Source organism: Rhineura floridana, chromosome 11 (genome assembly GCF_030035675.1).
Source record: "Rhineura floridana isolate rRhiFlo1 chromosome 11, rRhiFlo1.hap2, whole genome shotgun sequence".
Classification (NCBI taxonomy): domain Eukaryota; kingdom Metazoa; phylum Chordata; class Lepidosauria; order Squamata; family Rhineuridae; genus Rhineura; species Rhineura floridana.
This window is the reverse complement of record NC_084490.1, coordinates 54414673-54432192: the sequence shown is the minus strand read 5'-3', so window position 1 is coordinate 54432192 and position 17520 is coordinate 54414673. Positions and strand designations below refer to the sequence as shown.

Genomic DNA, 17520 nt, shown 5'->3' with positions numbered 1-17520 from the left:
TATGAATCTTTTTTGGATATATTCATAGGGTTTTCATGGTAAGAGGTATTCAGAGGTGGTTTACCATTGCCTTCCTCTAAGTCTACGGCACCCGGTATTCCCAGGTGGTCTCCCATCCAAGTACTAACCAGGCCTGGCCCTGCTTAGCTTCCAAGATCAGAAGAGATCAGGTGTGTTCAGGGTAGTATGGCCGCGGCTCAGTCTCAGATGGTGCTCTCTGCTATTTTAACTTCACAGCTTTACAACTTTCCCCCTCTGCATCCATGCATATATATCTGAGGATAAGACTTTGTGCACCTGATGGACTCTAGCCTTCAAACGCTTATGCCATAGTAAATGTTTTATTCTTAAAGTACCGCAAAACTCTTCATTGTATATTTGCTACAACAGGCTGAAAACCTTTGGCCCTTAATATAAATAGAGAAAGCACTTCTGAGTATGTGCAAAGTGCCTTGTCTCTGAGTAATCATGATAACAAGCTGTAGTGACATGCCAGACACCTTTGCTTAAGATTTTCAGCATTCAATAAAAAAATTAAGCACCTCCAGTTCTTTTACTTACAAAGATGTACAGCAGGGATGGGGAACCTGTGGCCCTTCAGATGTTGTTGAACCACAACTCCCATCAGCTCCAGCCAGCAGGACCAATGGTCAGGAATGACGGGAGCTGTAGTCCAACAACAGTTGCGGGGCCACAGGTTCCCCACCCCTGCCTTAAAATAATAGATTTAAATTTAGTACTACAGGGGAACTATGGTGAATTATGAAGATTTCCCATGGTGGTTGTGGTCTTCAATTAAACATGTTAACTCCAAACGCTCTAAAGGGGTAATAAGATCAGATCTTGGGAGTTAGTTGACAGGTCATACCTGTGGGTATGGTCTGGAAGGTTTTTCCATATACAGTAAGAGGTGCGGCCAGCTCTCAAAGAATCATCCCCATGGAGCAGCGTTGCATGAGGTTTGGCAAGCTTCCCTGCCCCAGGGAAGCGATTAGGTTGCGATAATTGCTCTTTAACCGGCTGCTTGCTTTGTTGTCATTACCTTTGGAGGTAACCTGACTTGGGGGCAAGAAGCAGCAGATTATTTTTAGCACCAAGGGAAGGTATGAAGTTGGCACCAGTTCCCCTTTGTTCCTCCTACCAGAACAGAGATGACTAGTTCCAGGTTAAGTAACTGAGACCCCCATATCAGTTGCTGAGTTGGAGTATTCCTGTTTTGTTTGCTATAAACTCTGAAGATGGGAGAAGAAGGGGGAGAGAAAGAGACTTGGAACTATAGAACAGAGACGATCTTAGACAATGTGATGGTTATGGAGAAGATCTTAGTTAATTTGATCTTAGACAAATTGATGGTGGAAGCATCCTAAAGGGACATCTAATTGACATTTCTGCCTTGAAGATCTGGCCCACCATGAGCATTTCAGATTTCTGGGGGGAAAGGAAGCCCATAAGGAATTTCAGAATGATGGAAGCAAGATTCCCTGCAACGTTTAAAGGGCCCTCTTGGAGATAATTCAAATTGCAAAATAGCAATTAGTAAGAGTGCTTACTATTATTTATTTATTTTAAAACCTATCATCATAAATACTGAACCGTAGCTCAGTGGTACATACATCTGCTTTGCATGCAGAAGGTCCCAGATTCAATTCTTGGCATATCCAAGTAGGAGAGAACTCTGAAATCTTAAAGAGCTACTCCCAATCAGCATAGACATTACTGAGTTAGATGGACCAATGGCCTGCCTCAGTATATGTCAGTGTGGCTGTAAATCCACTCTGGCTTTTAGTCCGAACTTTCAAGGAGCTGTCCAAGATCCTGAAACCTAGGCCCAAAATATGTTCAGCACCTTGGACACCTCCTTGAAAGTTCAGACTAAACCCTGGTGCAGATTCACTGCCCCACTAACATTAGAGCCACCAGTTTCCACTAAGTATAAGGCAGTGTCCTATGTTCTTAGCATAGCAGTATTATAAGCACAGATCAGTCACTTCTTTTCAAGCAAGAGGATTTGTGCTTTAGGGCTGTAGCCCTATTATATGAAAAAAAATGGAAATGGACTGCCTTCAAGTCGATCCTGACTTATGGCGACCCTATGAACAGGGTTTTCATGGTAAGCGGCATTCAGAGGGGGTTTACCATTGCCTTCCTCTGGGGCTGAGAGGCAGTGACTGGAGCCCTATTTTATGGGTCCATTTAATTGTTTAAATAATAGTCGCTCAGGGCCAAGCTAAACAGTCATGGTGGTGGGTTAACCTGTTCCTGATGCATCATGTCCCCTGATACAAATTGCTCCTCTCCATTCTGTTTAGGGAGAACAAGTGAGATTTGCAACAAAATGTTGCACTGTATCCCCATTCCCTAAACAGAATGCTCATGTACAGGGCTCTAGATAGCCTGGCACAAGACCCTTGTAGTGCTGTTTAGGCTGCGGGGGGGGGAGGTTTGCTTTCAGGAGGGTGGGAAATGGAAGAAATGTGCCCTTTTTCTTCCCCATGCCAGGTAGAGTAGACAATGTGAGGCTAGATGGATAATAGTCCAGGTATTAAGCAGTTTACTATGTCTCTCTCTCACACACACATGTCTATCTGTAGATACCCACCCTCCACACACACTTTTATTTTCTCAACTGAACCTCAACATTCCATGTTGTTTTTTAAAAATAAAATAAAAAATTCTCTTAATTTAAAAACATACATTTTTATATTTAACAAGGAGGCTCCTGTGTATGTAAAAACTACTATCTTATTTCTCGATGCTCTTGTTTCCAAATCCAGGGCCTGGAGATAGCCTGTTTGGACACTATCTGGTACAAAAATGACATGAAAATTGTATGAGTTCAGGTGGCCCAGATTTGATGTACACCCGCAGGTCCTTATTCATTTATGCATATATTGACTAGGACTGGTGTGGGAAAAGCATGCTTCAGAGTGATTTACCAAAAATGAAACATTGAGACAGACACAATGCTAGGGCTCTTGGGAGCTGACATGTGTCAGTGCATGATTTATGGTGGACCAAATTATTGTTTGTTTATGCATTTAGCAATTATTGGTGTAGGCCCAGTATCTTTGTCATTGTCTGTCTGTCTCTCTCTCTCACACACACACATGTGCTACCTGATTCCTTATATCTGTATCAACACTTATTGGCCTGGGTCAGCAGCACAGTAGAGTATGTCTTGTGCCAAAATCAGTGAAGACTGGTGGCTCTGACATCAGTGGGGCAGTGAATTCACTCTGGATTTTAGTCTGAACTTTCATAGAACTGTTGAAGGTGCTGAACCTATTTTGGGAATAGGGTTCAGCACCTTGGACAGGTCCTTGAAAGTTCAAACTAAAACCCAGAGTGAATTCACTGACCCACTGACATTGGAGCCACCAGTCTCCCCTAGCCAAAATGAAGTATTGGGTCAGAGTGGGATAATCCTTCTGTAAGGTGCCGCTCCCTCAGTGGCTTGGTGTGCTATCAAAAATGGTCCAGAGATTATATGGGGTATAAGAACCCCTGTCCCTTATTCCTAAATATGGTCTAGAAACATGAAGCATATTCTGCAAAAATAGCACATTGTACTGGACTGAATGCAGGAGAATCTCAAAGTGGACCATTTCTTGAATAAGCTGAAAATTAAACAGAGATATATAGTATGGGGTAGACCAAAGCTTATGTTAGGTTTCAGGAGGGTATGAGCATCAGTTCCTTTTTCAGGCTACTCAGTTCTGTGTGAAATAATGAATTGGGAACTAGGAATCAACTTCAGCCTCATGGATGCCAATGTGGAAGTGTGAAGGCAGGCAATTTCCCCCTGCAATGCAGACACAGGTGAGAGTGTTTTTGTGTTCTAAGTCATACTCCTAGTTCACACAGGGCGATGCTGAAGCTCAGTAGGCATGGCTGCATTGACTATACACTTTAGAACACTCATCAGAACTGTTGCAGAGTAGCGAAATTAGATATTTGAACGTCTGAGTGAGCTTTGTGTAGTTGAATCTTTGCTAAAGATTACACCTTCCCTGGAATTACTCAGACAGAGACTTTAAGCTTTAAAATAAGAAATAACTACTTTATTCTGGAAGTACATGCTTGATAGGAAAGAGTTCTACATCAAGCTAACTAGCTAAGTTGGAGACACAAACACTAAGCCTCATGTTTGCCCTCATGCTTGGAGGAGAGGGAGAGACAAAGAGAAGATGTCTGCTCTCCCTCTCAAGAGAAAGAAGAATGAAGGGGACTGGAAGATGTGGTCAGCATCCTAAGCTTATCAGTCTAGCAGGAAGGGAGAGTCAGCAGGAGATCAAAGGATAGGTATTAGCCTAGCAATCAGGAGGTCTCCTCTCTAGTTACCTTTGTTAACCCCATACAGCCTCAACCCCCGAGTTCAAGATGAATCACATATTCCAACAAGAACCATCAGCAGTGTAAAGGATCCCAAGCCAGGCATAAAGGAGTTCTACAGCAGAAAAGTCATGGTGAAACAGTTTCCCAAAAAGACTGAAAATCACTGTTCAAGGCCTTTTAATCTCACTGCCTCTGAACCCTTTTTCAAATGTTATTACCCTGATTAATTTATTTCAAATGTTTTACACTTTTATTTTCAAAGGCCGAGGTAAAGAAGTGCATCTTCAGCAACCGACAGAAGCTATACAGAGATGGTGCTAGATGTACCTCTGAGAGGAGGGAGTTCCACATTCTTGAGGCCACCACCGAGAAGGGCCTGTCATGAGTCACCCCCACCAAGATAGAAACTTAAGTGTATGAATGGGAAAACAAGACAATAATATAATTAAATTAGGGGTTTTATAAAAAGGAAAAAATACTTAGTTCAAAGCAGAGCTTGGAAGTAATTAGTTACAAGTAACAAATTACTTGTAATTCATTACTTTTTTGAGGAATGAGTGGGTAATTCCTTTACATTTTGATTTTAATAGAACTAGGAGTAATTTTATTACTTTTGAGGAATAATTGTAATGTTTCCAGCATTACTTTTGGGCATTACTTGGAGGGGGGAAGCAGGGGAAGTCTTCTGCTTCTCTGATTTGTGGATGAAAATCTTGTGCCTCAAACTGGGCTTCTGGGCAGCATCGCTCTTCCCTCGTGCTTTGTGGGTGGGTAGGAGGCGACGAGGGAGGAGGTGGAGAGTGAGATGGAGTGGAGTGGAGGAAACAATTGTTTAAAAAATGGATGGTGGTGGTGAAGAAAAAGGACCTGGAGGGCAACAACACAGATAAAGGAAAAGGAGGCAGCAGCAGCAGAATGAAGATAAAGAACTGTGGAGGTGACAGATGACAGCCTGTGTGTGTGTATGTGTGTACTGTGTTTGCACTTGGCACACAAAGTGGCCTCCACCACCCTCTCTGGCTACTGTGCTGTATTTGCAGTATTTTAACTTTTTTGCATCTCAGGGGAAAATGTTTGCTTGGGTGAGTGTCCCTTAGTTGGTGGCAGGGCAGGGTCCAGGAGGTGGTTAAGTGAGAAATATTATGCTTGCTAGCTGAGAATGTGAGTGTGTGTGGGGGTTGGTTTGACATGCAAGTATCTGAGTATGTAATTGTAGTGATTGCTTTTGAGAAAAAGTAAAGTAATCAGTTACTTTCTGATCAATTGTAATTGTAACGGTAATTACTACTTTTTTGGACCATGTAATTGTAACTGTAATTACTTTTTAAAAGTAATCTTCCATGCTCTGGTTCAAAGCCTTGTATACTAGAACCATAATTCAAACTGCAAGAGGTATACAAATAGCTTTGCTGGGATTAAATGCTTTTATACACCTCTGAAACCTTAACCAGGGCAGGCAATTGGGCTTCCCTAAGAGAAAGGAGTCTGTCAAAATCAGGGCCAGAGTAAAAAAAAACCCTGTGCTCTCCGCTGTAGTATCAAGAAAAGGAGTGAAGCCCTCCTTGTACATCCTATCTGGTGCAGTTGGCCATATGAAGATGTCTTATACTTCGGCCAGATGATCCATCTAGTTCAGTACCGTATGTTGACAGACCGACACTGCAACATTAGATCCTTTTTAGAGATGTGGGGGACTGTTCCCAAATGACGCTTCCCTAGTGTGGAACAGAATAGTACTTTTCTTCTGGGAGTCCTGAAGAGAGTATTCCTAGGATGGTAGTGGCTTTTGGTGCTGCAGCTTTGCATTACTGGCTTGTGTTCCAGCTCCATGTCCAGTAGAAGGAGGAGATTATTCTATCTTGCATGCACTGCACTATATCTGATTATCTTCCACCTTTTCCTGGTTCCATCTCTCTCTCTCTCACGTGGTCATCTTCACACACCACCAGTTGGAAGTGAGACCAGTGATCCAAATTTGAATAAGCCAAAAATCAAACACAAGGGCATGGATTTTACCATAAGGCAGCGATGGCTGGTGGCTCTCTGTCAATGCTGAAGCACATTGGCCAACTCAGTCCAGGATGAAACTCAGAGTGGATTCCACTGTTCCACTGACATGGAGCCATCAGCCACCACTGCCATAAGGTAACTTAAAGTAGCTCATCTTTTCCTTTTCCCTGCAACCATCTGTGACCCTTGAAAAACCTTTCTGAAGGGTTGGAAGGCTCTCCTGAACTTTGTGGGATAGAGTGGCAGTGCGGGGGGGAGAGAACTTTCCTTCCATCATCTCCCTTTATCTATTTTAGGATCCAAGCCCTATATTGGCTGGTGCCCTCTGTGCCTCATCCCACATTCTCAGGAGGACCCCTGATCCATGTAGAATCTTTGTGTGGCGGGCACAGGTGGCTGCAGGGGAGAGGAGAGGATGGCATACTTTTCTTCTGTGAACTTCCTTTAATTTGCAGAAGCCCCTATATTTAATTTTGGCCTTTTTTCAAATTTCAGATTTTTCCTTGCCTACTTCCATTTCTGCAGGTCGCCTTTTGCAAGATGCTCTGGTTAGGCCTAGTTTAACTCTCAGCTTAACTTTTCTCTTCTCTTCCTGAGTTCTTCTGCTTGTTTTGATCTTTCAGCAGAACTCTTCCAAGGCTTATTTTACAGAGAACATTAGTTCTTGCAGTAATCTAATACCTACAGTCCCTTGTGAAAGAGCTGAAGTCTTGCAAATGGTCTTGATTTGTCTTCTTAGCAGTATAGCAAAAGCAAGGTTTGTGTTATCAATTGGGTTACAGAGAAGCTGCACTATTGCCAGGATTTTTGATTTTTTTTCTAATTATCTCTTGTGAAATATATCGCTTATCTTGTAGCAGAATTGAGCTGTTGCAAGAAGCTCTGGTTTAATTGTGACCATTTAGCATTTTTAGATTATCATCCTCTCTTAATTGGTAGTATGGTTTTTTCTTAGGGCTCCTAAACAATTTGTAGTGCTCCTGATTAATCTAACTCAGAATCAAAACCAGTTGATCAACCCTAACATGGATAGCCAACTCCCGTAGGCAATGAATTTCCCAGGTTTGCCATAGGCAGTGAATTTCCCAGGTTTGAGAAACTTCCGTGCAAGAAGCAACAGTTTTCTAGAAAAGAAACTTCTCTCCAGTATACTACTTTAGCTGCTCTACAGATAATAAAAATAAATAAGAACACTTTTAATATTGTCTTCCCACCTCTGTTTTCCCTGCTTCGTTCTCTTTCCCTTCTCTTTCCATTTTGGAGTTACTTAACTCTCTCTCTCCCCCCATCATAACACAAAGAAGGGGGGGGGAGAAACAGGTTTAAACATTTTTCAGGAGTCTTGTCATCTTTTATCAGATCAGCCTGGAGCTTTTATGTTGGGAGCTTGTCAGACTGTGCTCTGTTCCCTTACTGTACAGCAGCAGTTCACATTCCACAAAGATCGGTCAACTCCCATTGCACCTTCCAGCTGCCCCAAGCACCTCCCCAGAAATCACCGGCATGCAACCTTCCATCTCCTCAGTAGTAGCAGGCAGGCTTTATCCCACTTACAAGGAAATATATATAGTGTTTGCAAAATGCATGTTTGTTGCATTTCAAACACTGATTTATTTACTTGGTTAGTTGTACATTTAGTGTGTGAAGTGCTCCCTCTCCGAGGAAATTATGTTCTGACTTTTGTAACCTTCTGATGCTTGGCAATCCTATACACCTTGACTCAAAAGTAAGTTGTACTGAGTTCAAAGGGACTTACTCCCATCCTAGGTAAGTGTGTATAAAATTGCAGCCTAAATCTCCATCTGGAAAAAAAACCCAAAATTTGGCATCTGATCTTTTGATCTTTTTGAGTTTATTTTGTAATGTTTTCCACAGAAATGATTACCTGGCACCTACTCTGTGGTCCTTTCAGCACTAACTAGGCCTTTTAGAATTAATTTTGCTTCTGTTGATTGTTTTTAATCTGCCCTTTAAGAACTTGCTTCTTTTTCATTTTTGTGTTCTGTCATGGTCTTGATTGGTTTTATTTGTCTTGCAAGTGTTTTGGGCTTTCTTTTTAAATGTAAACTGCCCTGGGAATTTTTATTGAAAGGTGATATGCAAATATTTATAATAAATACTGTAAATATACAACATCCAACCTCTGATATCCCAGAGAAAAAATGTGCGGGGATTCTTCCTTACTCCCCTGGATTGCGATGGAGCTACGAGAATAAAAATTGCCCGATCTTCTCCATAAATGTGTGCAACTGTGTCTTGAGCCTGGTGAGAGGCACTTTGTTTTGAACACTGTTCCAGGACCTCATTTAATATTTTAAGAACTCCTCATTGCCAGCCTTAAAATGGCTAGCCAAACTAGAAGAAGGAATTTAACATTTTGGGGAAAAACCACATGTCCATGGGTGTAAGGCAGGCCATGACTGTGAAAGCAATCTGAATAAAAATGCTAACAAGCTGGGTCATCTCACAAGTAAAACCAAATCTCTTATGGGAGACGATGACAGATAGAAATGTCCTGTCCAAACTAGGAGCATTTCTCCCTTTGTGTTCAGAGAATACAACGGAGCAATTTGCTATGCAGCAAAACTTCTTCTTCCAAGGCTGGTGATGTTATTATTTGGTCTGCTATTTGCATAAGTGGATACTATTTGCATTCCTAAGCTGGGCCCCAGATGGTAACAGTTTTAAACCAGTGTGAGATGTTCACACACACAAATATATTACGGTAAATGTCAGAAACATGATGCATATTAACGTTCACTGGCAATTCCTAAGATTGTAGGTGGATCAGTGGGAAGTTTCAGGAATGTATGTGTCATGGGCCTTGTTTTTAACAATTGATCATCCATAGGATTTCTTTTTCAGATAAATTGAAGATAATATTCGATAGGAACTGTGGTTCATCTCACTTGTTAGCTTCAGCTGCTGCCTGTCCATTGGCTGGCAGCTGGCCCATGACAATATTGGCTGTCAAGTGCAGGGGAAACCACCTGAAGCAAGTAGTCAAAATTCTGGATGATGAAATGAAGCTCAGTCCTTAAACACACACATACACACATCAACAAAATTAAATCTCGCTTGAAGTTCCAGGTCTGACATCACTTCTGGGAGGTTCACCGGTTCTGTTTGGGCAGGGCTCCAGAATGTTTGTGAGTTCTGGAGTTGGGAAGCAGCCACCAAGGATGCCTCTCTGGGGTCCTTGACCGAGGGCTTTTGTGAGATACAGAGTACCTGGTTCAATTTCTTTCCTGAGCATAGTGTGTTTCCAAAACAACCCCAAACCCCGCCACAAAACTTTCACAGCTTGTCTTGTATGTTTTGGAGGAGGATGACTCTTTGGTTTTATGTTGGACTTTAACACAAGAAGTGTTGAGCTTTGAACAAAGAAACAGAGGAGGTTCAATTTGGGTGTGTGGGTTGAAACAGGATAATCTGTTGCTCTCCTCACTCAGCTGCACTATCTGTTTGACTACACTGAAGACCACTTCACACATCATGCAGAGGCAAGCATAGGTTTGCCACTTGAGTGTAGCCTCTGCAGGCAATCACCCACCCCCGACTGACAGGTACAGTTGTATAATAACATTATGTTTGTTGTTGTTGCATCTGCCACACTTTTCTTTTTCAGGTATATATATAACATAAGGTATCTTAGGTGTTTCGCTTAAAGAAGACCTGCCTGTGGTTTAAGATCAGGAAATGAGGTCCTTCTGGTGGTACAGTTGGAGGAGGTACATGATGTGAAGGCCTAGGAAAGGGCTTTTTGGTGGTGGCCCCTCGCACATGGAACTCACTCCCTACTGAGGTGTGTCTGGCCACATCTCTCTCTAGCTTCAGGCAGTTAGTCAAGACATATCTTTTTTAGAGGAATTTTGAAGAAGGAGACACCTGATCGCTGCTACTATTAGTAAGCGTCATTTGGTGATTTGTTGTGTGTTTTTAATAGACTGTTATTTTTATGAATTGTATGTATCCTTATCTACTTGTGTTTATTGTAAACTGCCCTGTGCAATATAAATCATGGTAATAATTAAATAAGTGATCCCAAGCACCACTTCAAATGTGATAAATAGCCTACAGTAATTAGGAGCAAATGTGCAAGCTGGATGTAGATCATTTTAAGCATCTGTTTTTTTCTGCGTACATATGTGGGGAAGTAACAGCCAACTGCAGCTTTTCAGAATGCATAAATCAAGCAAAATACATGTATGTAACATATAGATATACAGTATATACGTTTATAAAAATATATATAAACATGGTAGAACTTTTCATTTTAAAAAGTCATTCCATTTGAAGCAGCCCTAACTCTAGTCTGTTGCCACTTCCTGGTCCTTTTTAGAACAAGTCACAGCATAACTGCTGCGGGTGATCAGGCTGCTCTCCCTGTTTTATGAAATCTGATTTCCTTACATAGCCTTTGTTCTAGTATGCTTAAAACTGTTGCATCTTCATTTAACAATTAACAATATTTTTGATAATTACGATAAAACATCAGCTTGCTACCTCAGCAAACAAAAACTTTGCAAGACAATTCCATTCCTCTGCAAACTAACCAAAATAAACTTTGCAGAAGCTGAGCTGCTAGACCAAATCAGAGTAAAGCCATCTCTCTCTCCCTCCCTTTTTTGTGTCATGGGCCAAGTGAAGGGCACAGGAGATGGGGGTCTTCAAGGTCAGGAGGACGGGGCTAAATCTTTTTTATTTCCATATATCATGCAGCAGCGTGAAAGCTGTCGTGTTTGTGCACTAACGGGACACAAGCATGAATGGTATTAATGTGGAACAGAACAAAGAAATCAAGTGTATCCTGGCTTAAGGAAAACGTCCTTAGTCTCTGGATTGCAGTTTGTGCCAGTTTAGCTCTGGTGTTGGCTCTACTTCCTGAATGTGATATCGCTGTCTTCTGCCCCCAGGAACAGGCTTTGACCTCTGACCCCCATTTGACCCAGACATATCTTAGGCTCATAGAGAACAATATTGATATATTGTCCTGTCTGGAGATCACATCTTTTGCTGGGTCTACATTTTTACACTCATCATTGGGCTGCATCCCATAACAATATATGATAATACCCTAAGCACATGCTTTCCTACCCTTTTGCTCCAAGGTGCTTATACCTAAAGTCCATATCTTCTTTTTAAAAATGTGAGGAAAGTTACTCTTATTTCCCATTTGTTCAGATCAGAAACTACAGGTGAAAACTGGGGTGCCTAAGGACACACACCATGAATTCTTGTGCAGGGGATGGATTTAGAGAACCAAGATATCCTACTCATCCAAGGCCAGCTCTCTCCCAGCAGGATCACGCTTCCTTAGTCTGATTGCTAACAATATTGCTTAATGACAAATTAGTGATGAAATAAAAAGCCGCCAACAAAGCAGATGTGTTAACTGACGCCAATTAGGATATGAAGAAACTACAAAGCAACAGATAAAATGGTAGTGAGATAAATTCTTTCTTTATAGTAGGAATGTGCTATAATGATGGGCGGGCCATATTAGAGGGTAAAGCTAGAGTGGTGCTGTCTGTCTTGCAGTGGCTGCTGGTGGCTCCATGTCAGTGGAATCTACTCAGGGTTTTAGTTCTAACTTCCAGCATCTTGGACAGCTCCTTGGAAGTTAGAACTAAAAACTGGCACGGATTCCACTGCCCCATTGACATGGAGCCACCAGACATGCTGTCTCTCTAATGTTTTGCTAGCCCTCCTGCTTTCTTTCTGCATTCATCACCATCTATCCCTCCCCAACACCACCATCCTTGCCTCATCCCCAAAATTCCAAACACGTTGGAAACGGTGCAAACGTTTCCCATATGTTCCACTCCATCCTTGTTTCCCAGAACCACACCCCTAAATAGCCTCTCTGGACAGTCTCTTCCATCCCATGAATTTCAGACTTTGCATCTGGAACTTATTGGATACTTTTGACTCAACAAGTCCAAATTTGGCCTGATATCGAGAACTGTGTTCCTAATTACAGAATTTTAGATAACTGGTTAGGCTGGAGAATTAGGGAGGTTTTGTTTTGTTTTTAAGTGCTGAGGTATAACTGCCTACAATTTAAAATCCAGAAGTGGACTGTGACTCTCCCACTTCCTGATTTAAGAGTCCATGTCTGCTGCCACACATTTCCTGAGCTACAGCTGCCATTCCACTGCTGGAAGAAAAGTAAGTAATATAGTAAAGTACTTGCATGCATTTGCATCCATTCAGATAACATTGTTCAATGTTTGTTTAACCACCAAACCGTGAAGAGACTTGAATTGTTATGTTAAGGCTAAGATACCTCTATATCTGCAGCTGTCTATATTGCGCTATTTGTATGTTATCTTAGGCTGCAATCCTATACACACTTACCTGGACAAAAATCCCATTGAACTCAATGAAACTTACTTCTAAATTGACATGCAACTGATTATACGCTTAAATTTCGTGTTAATCTCTTCCAAAATGTATTGTATTTATCCTGAGTTGAGCACTTGCAAGGGGCTCTCTAGCTTGGTCTAGATTAGAAATTCAGCTCTTTGCAATGCACCTCTTAATATCTGATGAATAATACAAAAAGTGGAGGAACTAACACTTTATAGCTAGCCTATTCAATTTGGTGCCCGTGGGCGCCACAGAACCCTCAGCCACCCCCCTTGGCACTCGCACCCCTTTTTATTTTGAAATGCACTTTTTTGGCCTGTTGCGGGATGCCTGTTTTTTGGGGGGGAACATTGCCTGCTTTTTCTTATCTGTGTTTTATTTGTTTTTGGATGTGTGCAGGTGTTTCACCTGTTTTGGTAGCAGGTCAAAACACTGCTATGTTTTCTTCTGATAAATGGGTATTTTGTGGCATCCACAACAGTTTCTTAGATTTCCAAATTCAGCTCCCTCCCCCTCCAGGTCCAAAAAGGTTGTGGAGCCCTCCTCTATATCAACCAAAATCAATAAACTAATCTGGAAGGGAAGTAAATGACTAGGAGGTAGAAAATATCCAGCAAGAAATAAGGTAAGAAGATGGGTCTAAATCTGGAACATATGCATGAGCTCATGTTAAATGTATACTTTGGTACAGCCACTCATTAATGTACTCAAATAGGCAATTACCATTAAATGAAAAGCAAAACAGAGGTTGTGGTCTTGGTACTCAGTGTAATTATTATAGCATTTGCTTCCATACTTTAGATATCATAATTGTACAAACAAAAAGTTCAATTCAGATGGTGATATATTTCGTCTGTCAGGTAGCTGCTCACTCTTTAAAAGTGCTGTGCAGACCCATCGTTTCCTTCTCCTAAAATATGCTGGATGCGAACCCCGTTAAATCACATATGTTGTCTAGGTTCTTGGAACCAGAGATTTTATCCTTTGTTCTGTGTGAGGTTACTCAAGAATGTTACCCCTGGGTGAATTTGAGGAGGAAGGGACAATTTTTTGGAAGCTAAAGGGAAAAAGGGAAATGAATCTCTTTATATCTCTGTTCATCGAGAAGGCTAACAGAACAGATGAGTCTTGTTACTAATATATCAAGATACATCTTTGTGTCTCAAAACTGTTTAACCTAATAAAGGTTTAGATGCCTGTTTGGGTAAAAAACCCAAATGGGCTCCAAAAGAACTGTGTTTGGTAACCAAACCCAGCCCTCTGAAATGGCTGTCCTTGGCAATTCCTCCACTTCTAACAAAGCTTTTAACTCTGATGACCAGAGGTTCCCCATTTGCAACCTCTTCCAATAAATGTTGTCGGATGCTGGTTTTATCAAACCTGGGGCTAAGATTGATCTTGTTAATCTAAGTGAAGGAATCTTTAATTGGAGAAATATCTTGGCTATGTTCTCAGTGTATGATGACTCATGCCCATCTTGCAAGGAAAATAGACTGTTTTTGTTGTGGTTTAGGTTCTATATCATCCCCATATAATCAGACAAAATATAATAAAATATTGCGAGATGTGCTAAATGTTCATTCTTTTTTTTAAAAAAAAATTACTAGGGAAATAAAGCAGAGCTGTACATAAACCATATTTCAAAATACAGTCCCTTTTTAGCCTATTTCCATGGTCCACTTTAGCTTATTTCTTTGTTGTGCCGGCTTAGAAAGGACTTGATATGAAAAGGACTCCTGAAAGATGGAAGAGAGGCATCTTTAGGTATTACCTGAGGTAACATTTGTGATTTCTAGTTACATTAGGTTGAGCATTTTCCACCGCATGTACTTCAAGGAGAAATCTTAATGGATCCAGAGAGAAATTGATGGGAAAGACATGGAATTATTAAATGCTTAATGGCTGGTTAAATGATTGACCTTACTGTAAATATTTCCCCACCCCATACAATGTGAGATGAATCTTTGACCAAATTTTCTTTAATGTTTATCTTTTTGGTTTTTGGAGACTAGAAACAAGGCATTGATCAGCAGCTTCCAATGGGAGTGAAAAGTCCTTGTTTGTTTTTGGGTGCAAGCAGCAAACTAAAATGCCAAACCATTACAAATATGTTCATAAAACTGGAACTTGTAACTTGCTCAGTTTCCATTAACAGTATTTCTGTAGTAGTGACTTTATATATAACCTTTTCCTTTTTTTAAGATAACAATTTGTAGTGTAGACAAATAAAGACAGGCACACTCCCATCCGTGTCAAATACTTAAGACGAGAATGACGGATGGCCACAATATTTAACATGAAAAGGCACACCTGACAAATGTCCTTTTCTACAGCATTGTCATTCCATTGTGGTCTCTGGCAAAACATTTAACAATGAATCTACATTATACTTTTCTTTCTGAGATTCCATTCTTTCATCCAACTGGCTTTACAACATTCTTATCCTCTACCGAAAAATTACATTCCAACATGTATTTATTTATTTATTAAATTTATATCCCACCCTTGCTCCGAGAAGCAGCCCAGTTACATAAAACTACTAATGTTATATGAAACTACTAATGGCTGAGGCTGGGAAACTAGTTATTAAGCAGTTTTTAAAAAAATCTATTAAGAAGTATCACCCTTCCGAAATAAAAATGAGAAGCCATTGGAACTTTGCATTAATTGTGAAAAAGTGGGAGACTGAAACATTAAACAGAATGTGAACATACAGGAATAGGATGCAAATGAATAAATAAGTCACCCAAAGTTTGAGAATGAGGGGAAAGTCAGTCTTACCACCAAATGGGATAACCGGCTAAGACCTTTTCATCACCGAGGAGAAAAGCTAAAATTAATCCAAGCAGGTGGTAATCCATTAGTCCAGGCTTGGTGTTGAGGAGAAGACCACTCTCCACGAAGTTTGCAGAAAAACATTTAAAGACAAAAAAGACTAAAAAACAAAAAATCAGGCTCTTTCTAACCCCCCACCCACCCCGCTCATGTGTACACACACCCAAAATAGCCCAAGAGAGTCTCCTGAAGTGGAAAATGACTTTATGCCTTGTCAGAAATGCACCTCACTGAACCTTTTCCCCCACCCACCCCCGACAATCTACCCAAAGCTTCTATTAAAAAGTGCTGTGCTTTGGGGATGTCAGGAGACAGCCAATCGGATTGCATGGCCTAAGGTAAGGGATGAGCCTATAGTTCAGAGCTGTCAATCATTCCAACATCTCTCTCTCTCTCTCTCTCTCTCCCCCTCCCCCCTGCTTTAAGCAACTTTATTCCTACTGCTTGCTAGAGAAGGGAACAGCCAAATCTTGAAAGACAGTTTTTGAGGCGGCTAACATGATTTCTGCTTTTTAAAAAAAATCTCCAAAGGATGAACACGGCATGGCCCATCTGGTGTGACATGATAAGGCAAGCTTCTTGGAAGGTAAGGAGGTGGAGGGGGGGGGAGTAGTAGCCAGATTTTGAATTTTATTTCAGTGCAGGAAAATCCCCATCTGTCAAATGGCAGGAGCAAAATGTCAGCTCCCTGCAGTTTGGGATGTGCGTTTCAGTGTTAAGATACTAACTGATTTATTCATATTTTATTTAGACATATTTCCTATGCTGCTTCAGGGGTTAAAATATAGCATCTCTTCACCCACATCCTTCTTATGGCACTTTGAGGCTGACAGAAGTAGCCAACTGAGTTCAGGACTTGGGATTCTTCTCCTCCCTCCTTCACTGAGGACCTTTTAAGGCTTATGCACACCTGCCATGGAGGGCAGGGGGCTGCCAGGAGGGGCATGGAATATGGGGACTTTTTCACAACTGATGTCACAAGCTTCCTTCCGACCCCCCCCCATCCCTCTATTTGTGTGCATGTCTGAATGTTGTTAAGGTAAGCCAGGAAGAGAGGGGGAGAGCCATTTTTAACTCGATGAACATTACAGCCAATGCAGGCTTCATATTCAAATTATGTGCACAGATAATGCCCAAACTGATAAAAAAAAATGTGCATTGCATCTTGAATGGGTGCACAAAACAATATGGACCTGCACTATCAGTTCCCTGGGGACTGGATTGTACACGCACACTGACTAAGGTAGTAAGCGAAAGTGGTTGAATTCTAGACAGTGCCACCATATTGAAGGAGGGAAGGATGTATTTCTGAATACTTCCCAACTTTTAAACAAAAACATCACCTTGGGTGTCATAAACAAAGGTATGCAAGAGAGGACTATGCTACACAGTTCTCTCTGACATGCTAGGGTTTTTTCTCATGTAAGGGGAAGATTGAAATGTGAGGGAGCATTAAAAAAACCTGACACCTGGCCCACCTGGATGTTGAAGTTGTCCTGTGCAGAATTTTACCCTCCCAGTCAACTTCTTCATTCTGCATAAGGTATGGAATAGGTCCCTAATCATAATATTTGAGGGGTGAATAAAGAATAATCCGCTTCACGGCCCCCACAGAAACATGGGGACACTTTGTGGCTCCTTGAAGTATATTAGCTCAACCCATGCATGTGGCTGAATATCAGATGTCCTGCTCCACGTCCTGTGGTGTCTGAGATGCAGCGGATAGACCTTCTCAGTAGCCACACCTCAGCAATGGAACTTGCAACCCGAGGGAGCCTGCCTAGCTCAATCTCTGCTTGTTGTCTGGCACATGGCCCAAATGTGGCCTTTTAGGAGAGCTGGGCAGGATACAAATCTGATTGTTGGTTGGTGGTGCTATCAAAATGCTTTCAGCTGACACACTTATTGTGGGGCCATATGATTTTATTCTTAACTGATTTTGCACTCTCTCTCTTAGTGATTGCTGTA

At 41.4% G+C, this 17520-nt stretch overlaps 1 protein-coding gene and 1 pseudogene across 1 annotated transcript in view; both read right to left on the bottom strand.

Moving 5' to 3' along the window:
• The window catches only part of WNT3 (Wnt family member 3), a 34150-nt gene extending 18572 nt beyond the window's left edge, over positions 1 to 15578 (bottom strand). Inside the window, exon 1 of the mRNA XM_061588426.1 lies at positions 15499 to 15578. Within this exon, the coding sequence (XP_061444410.1) occupies positions 15499 to 15578 (80 nt within the window). The remainder of the gene's footprint in view (positions 1 to 15498) is intronic.
• LOC133368114 (5S ribosomal RNA) lies at positions 80 to 198 on the bottom strand (annotated as a pseudogene).
• Positions 15579 to 17520: the final 1942 nt, after the last annotated feature.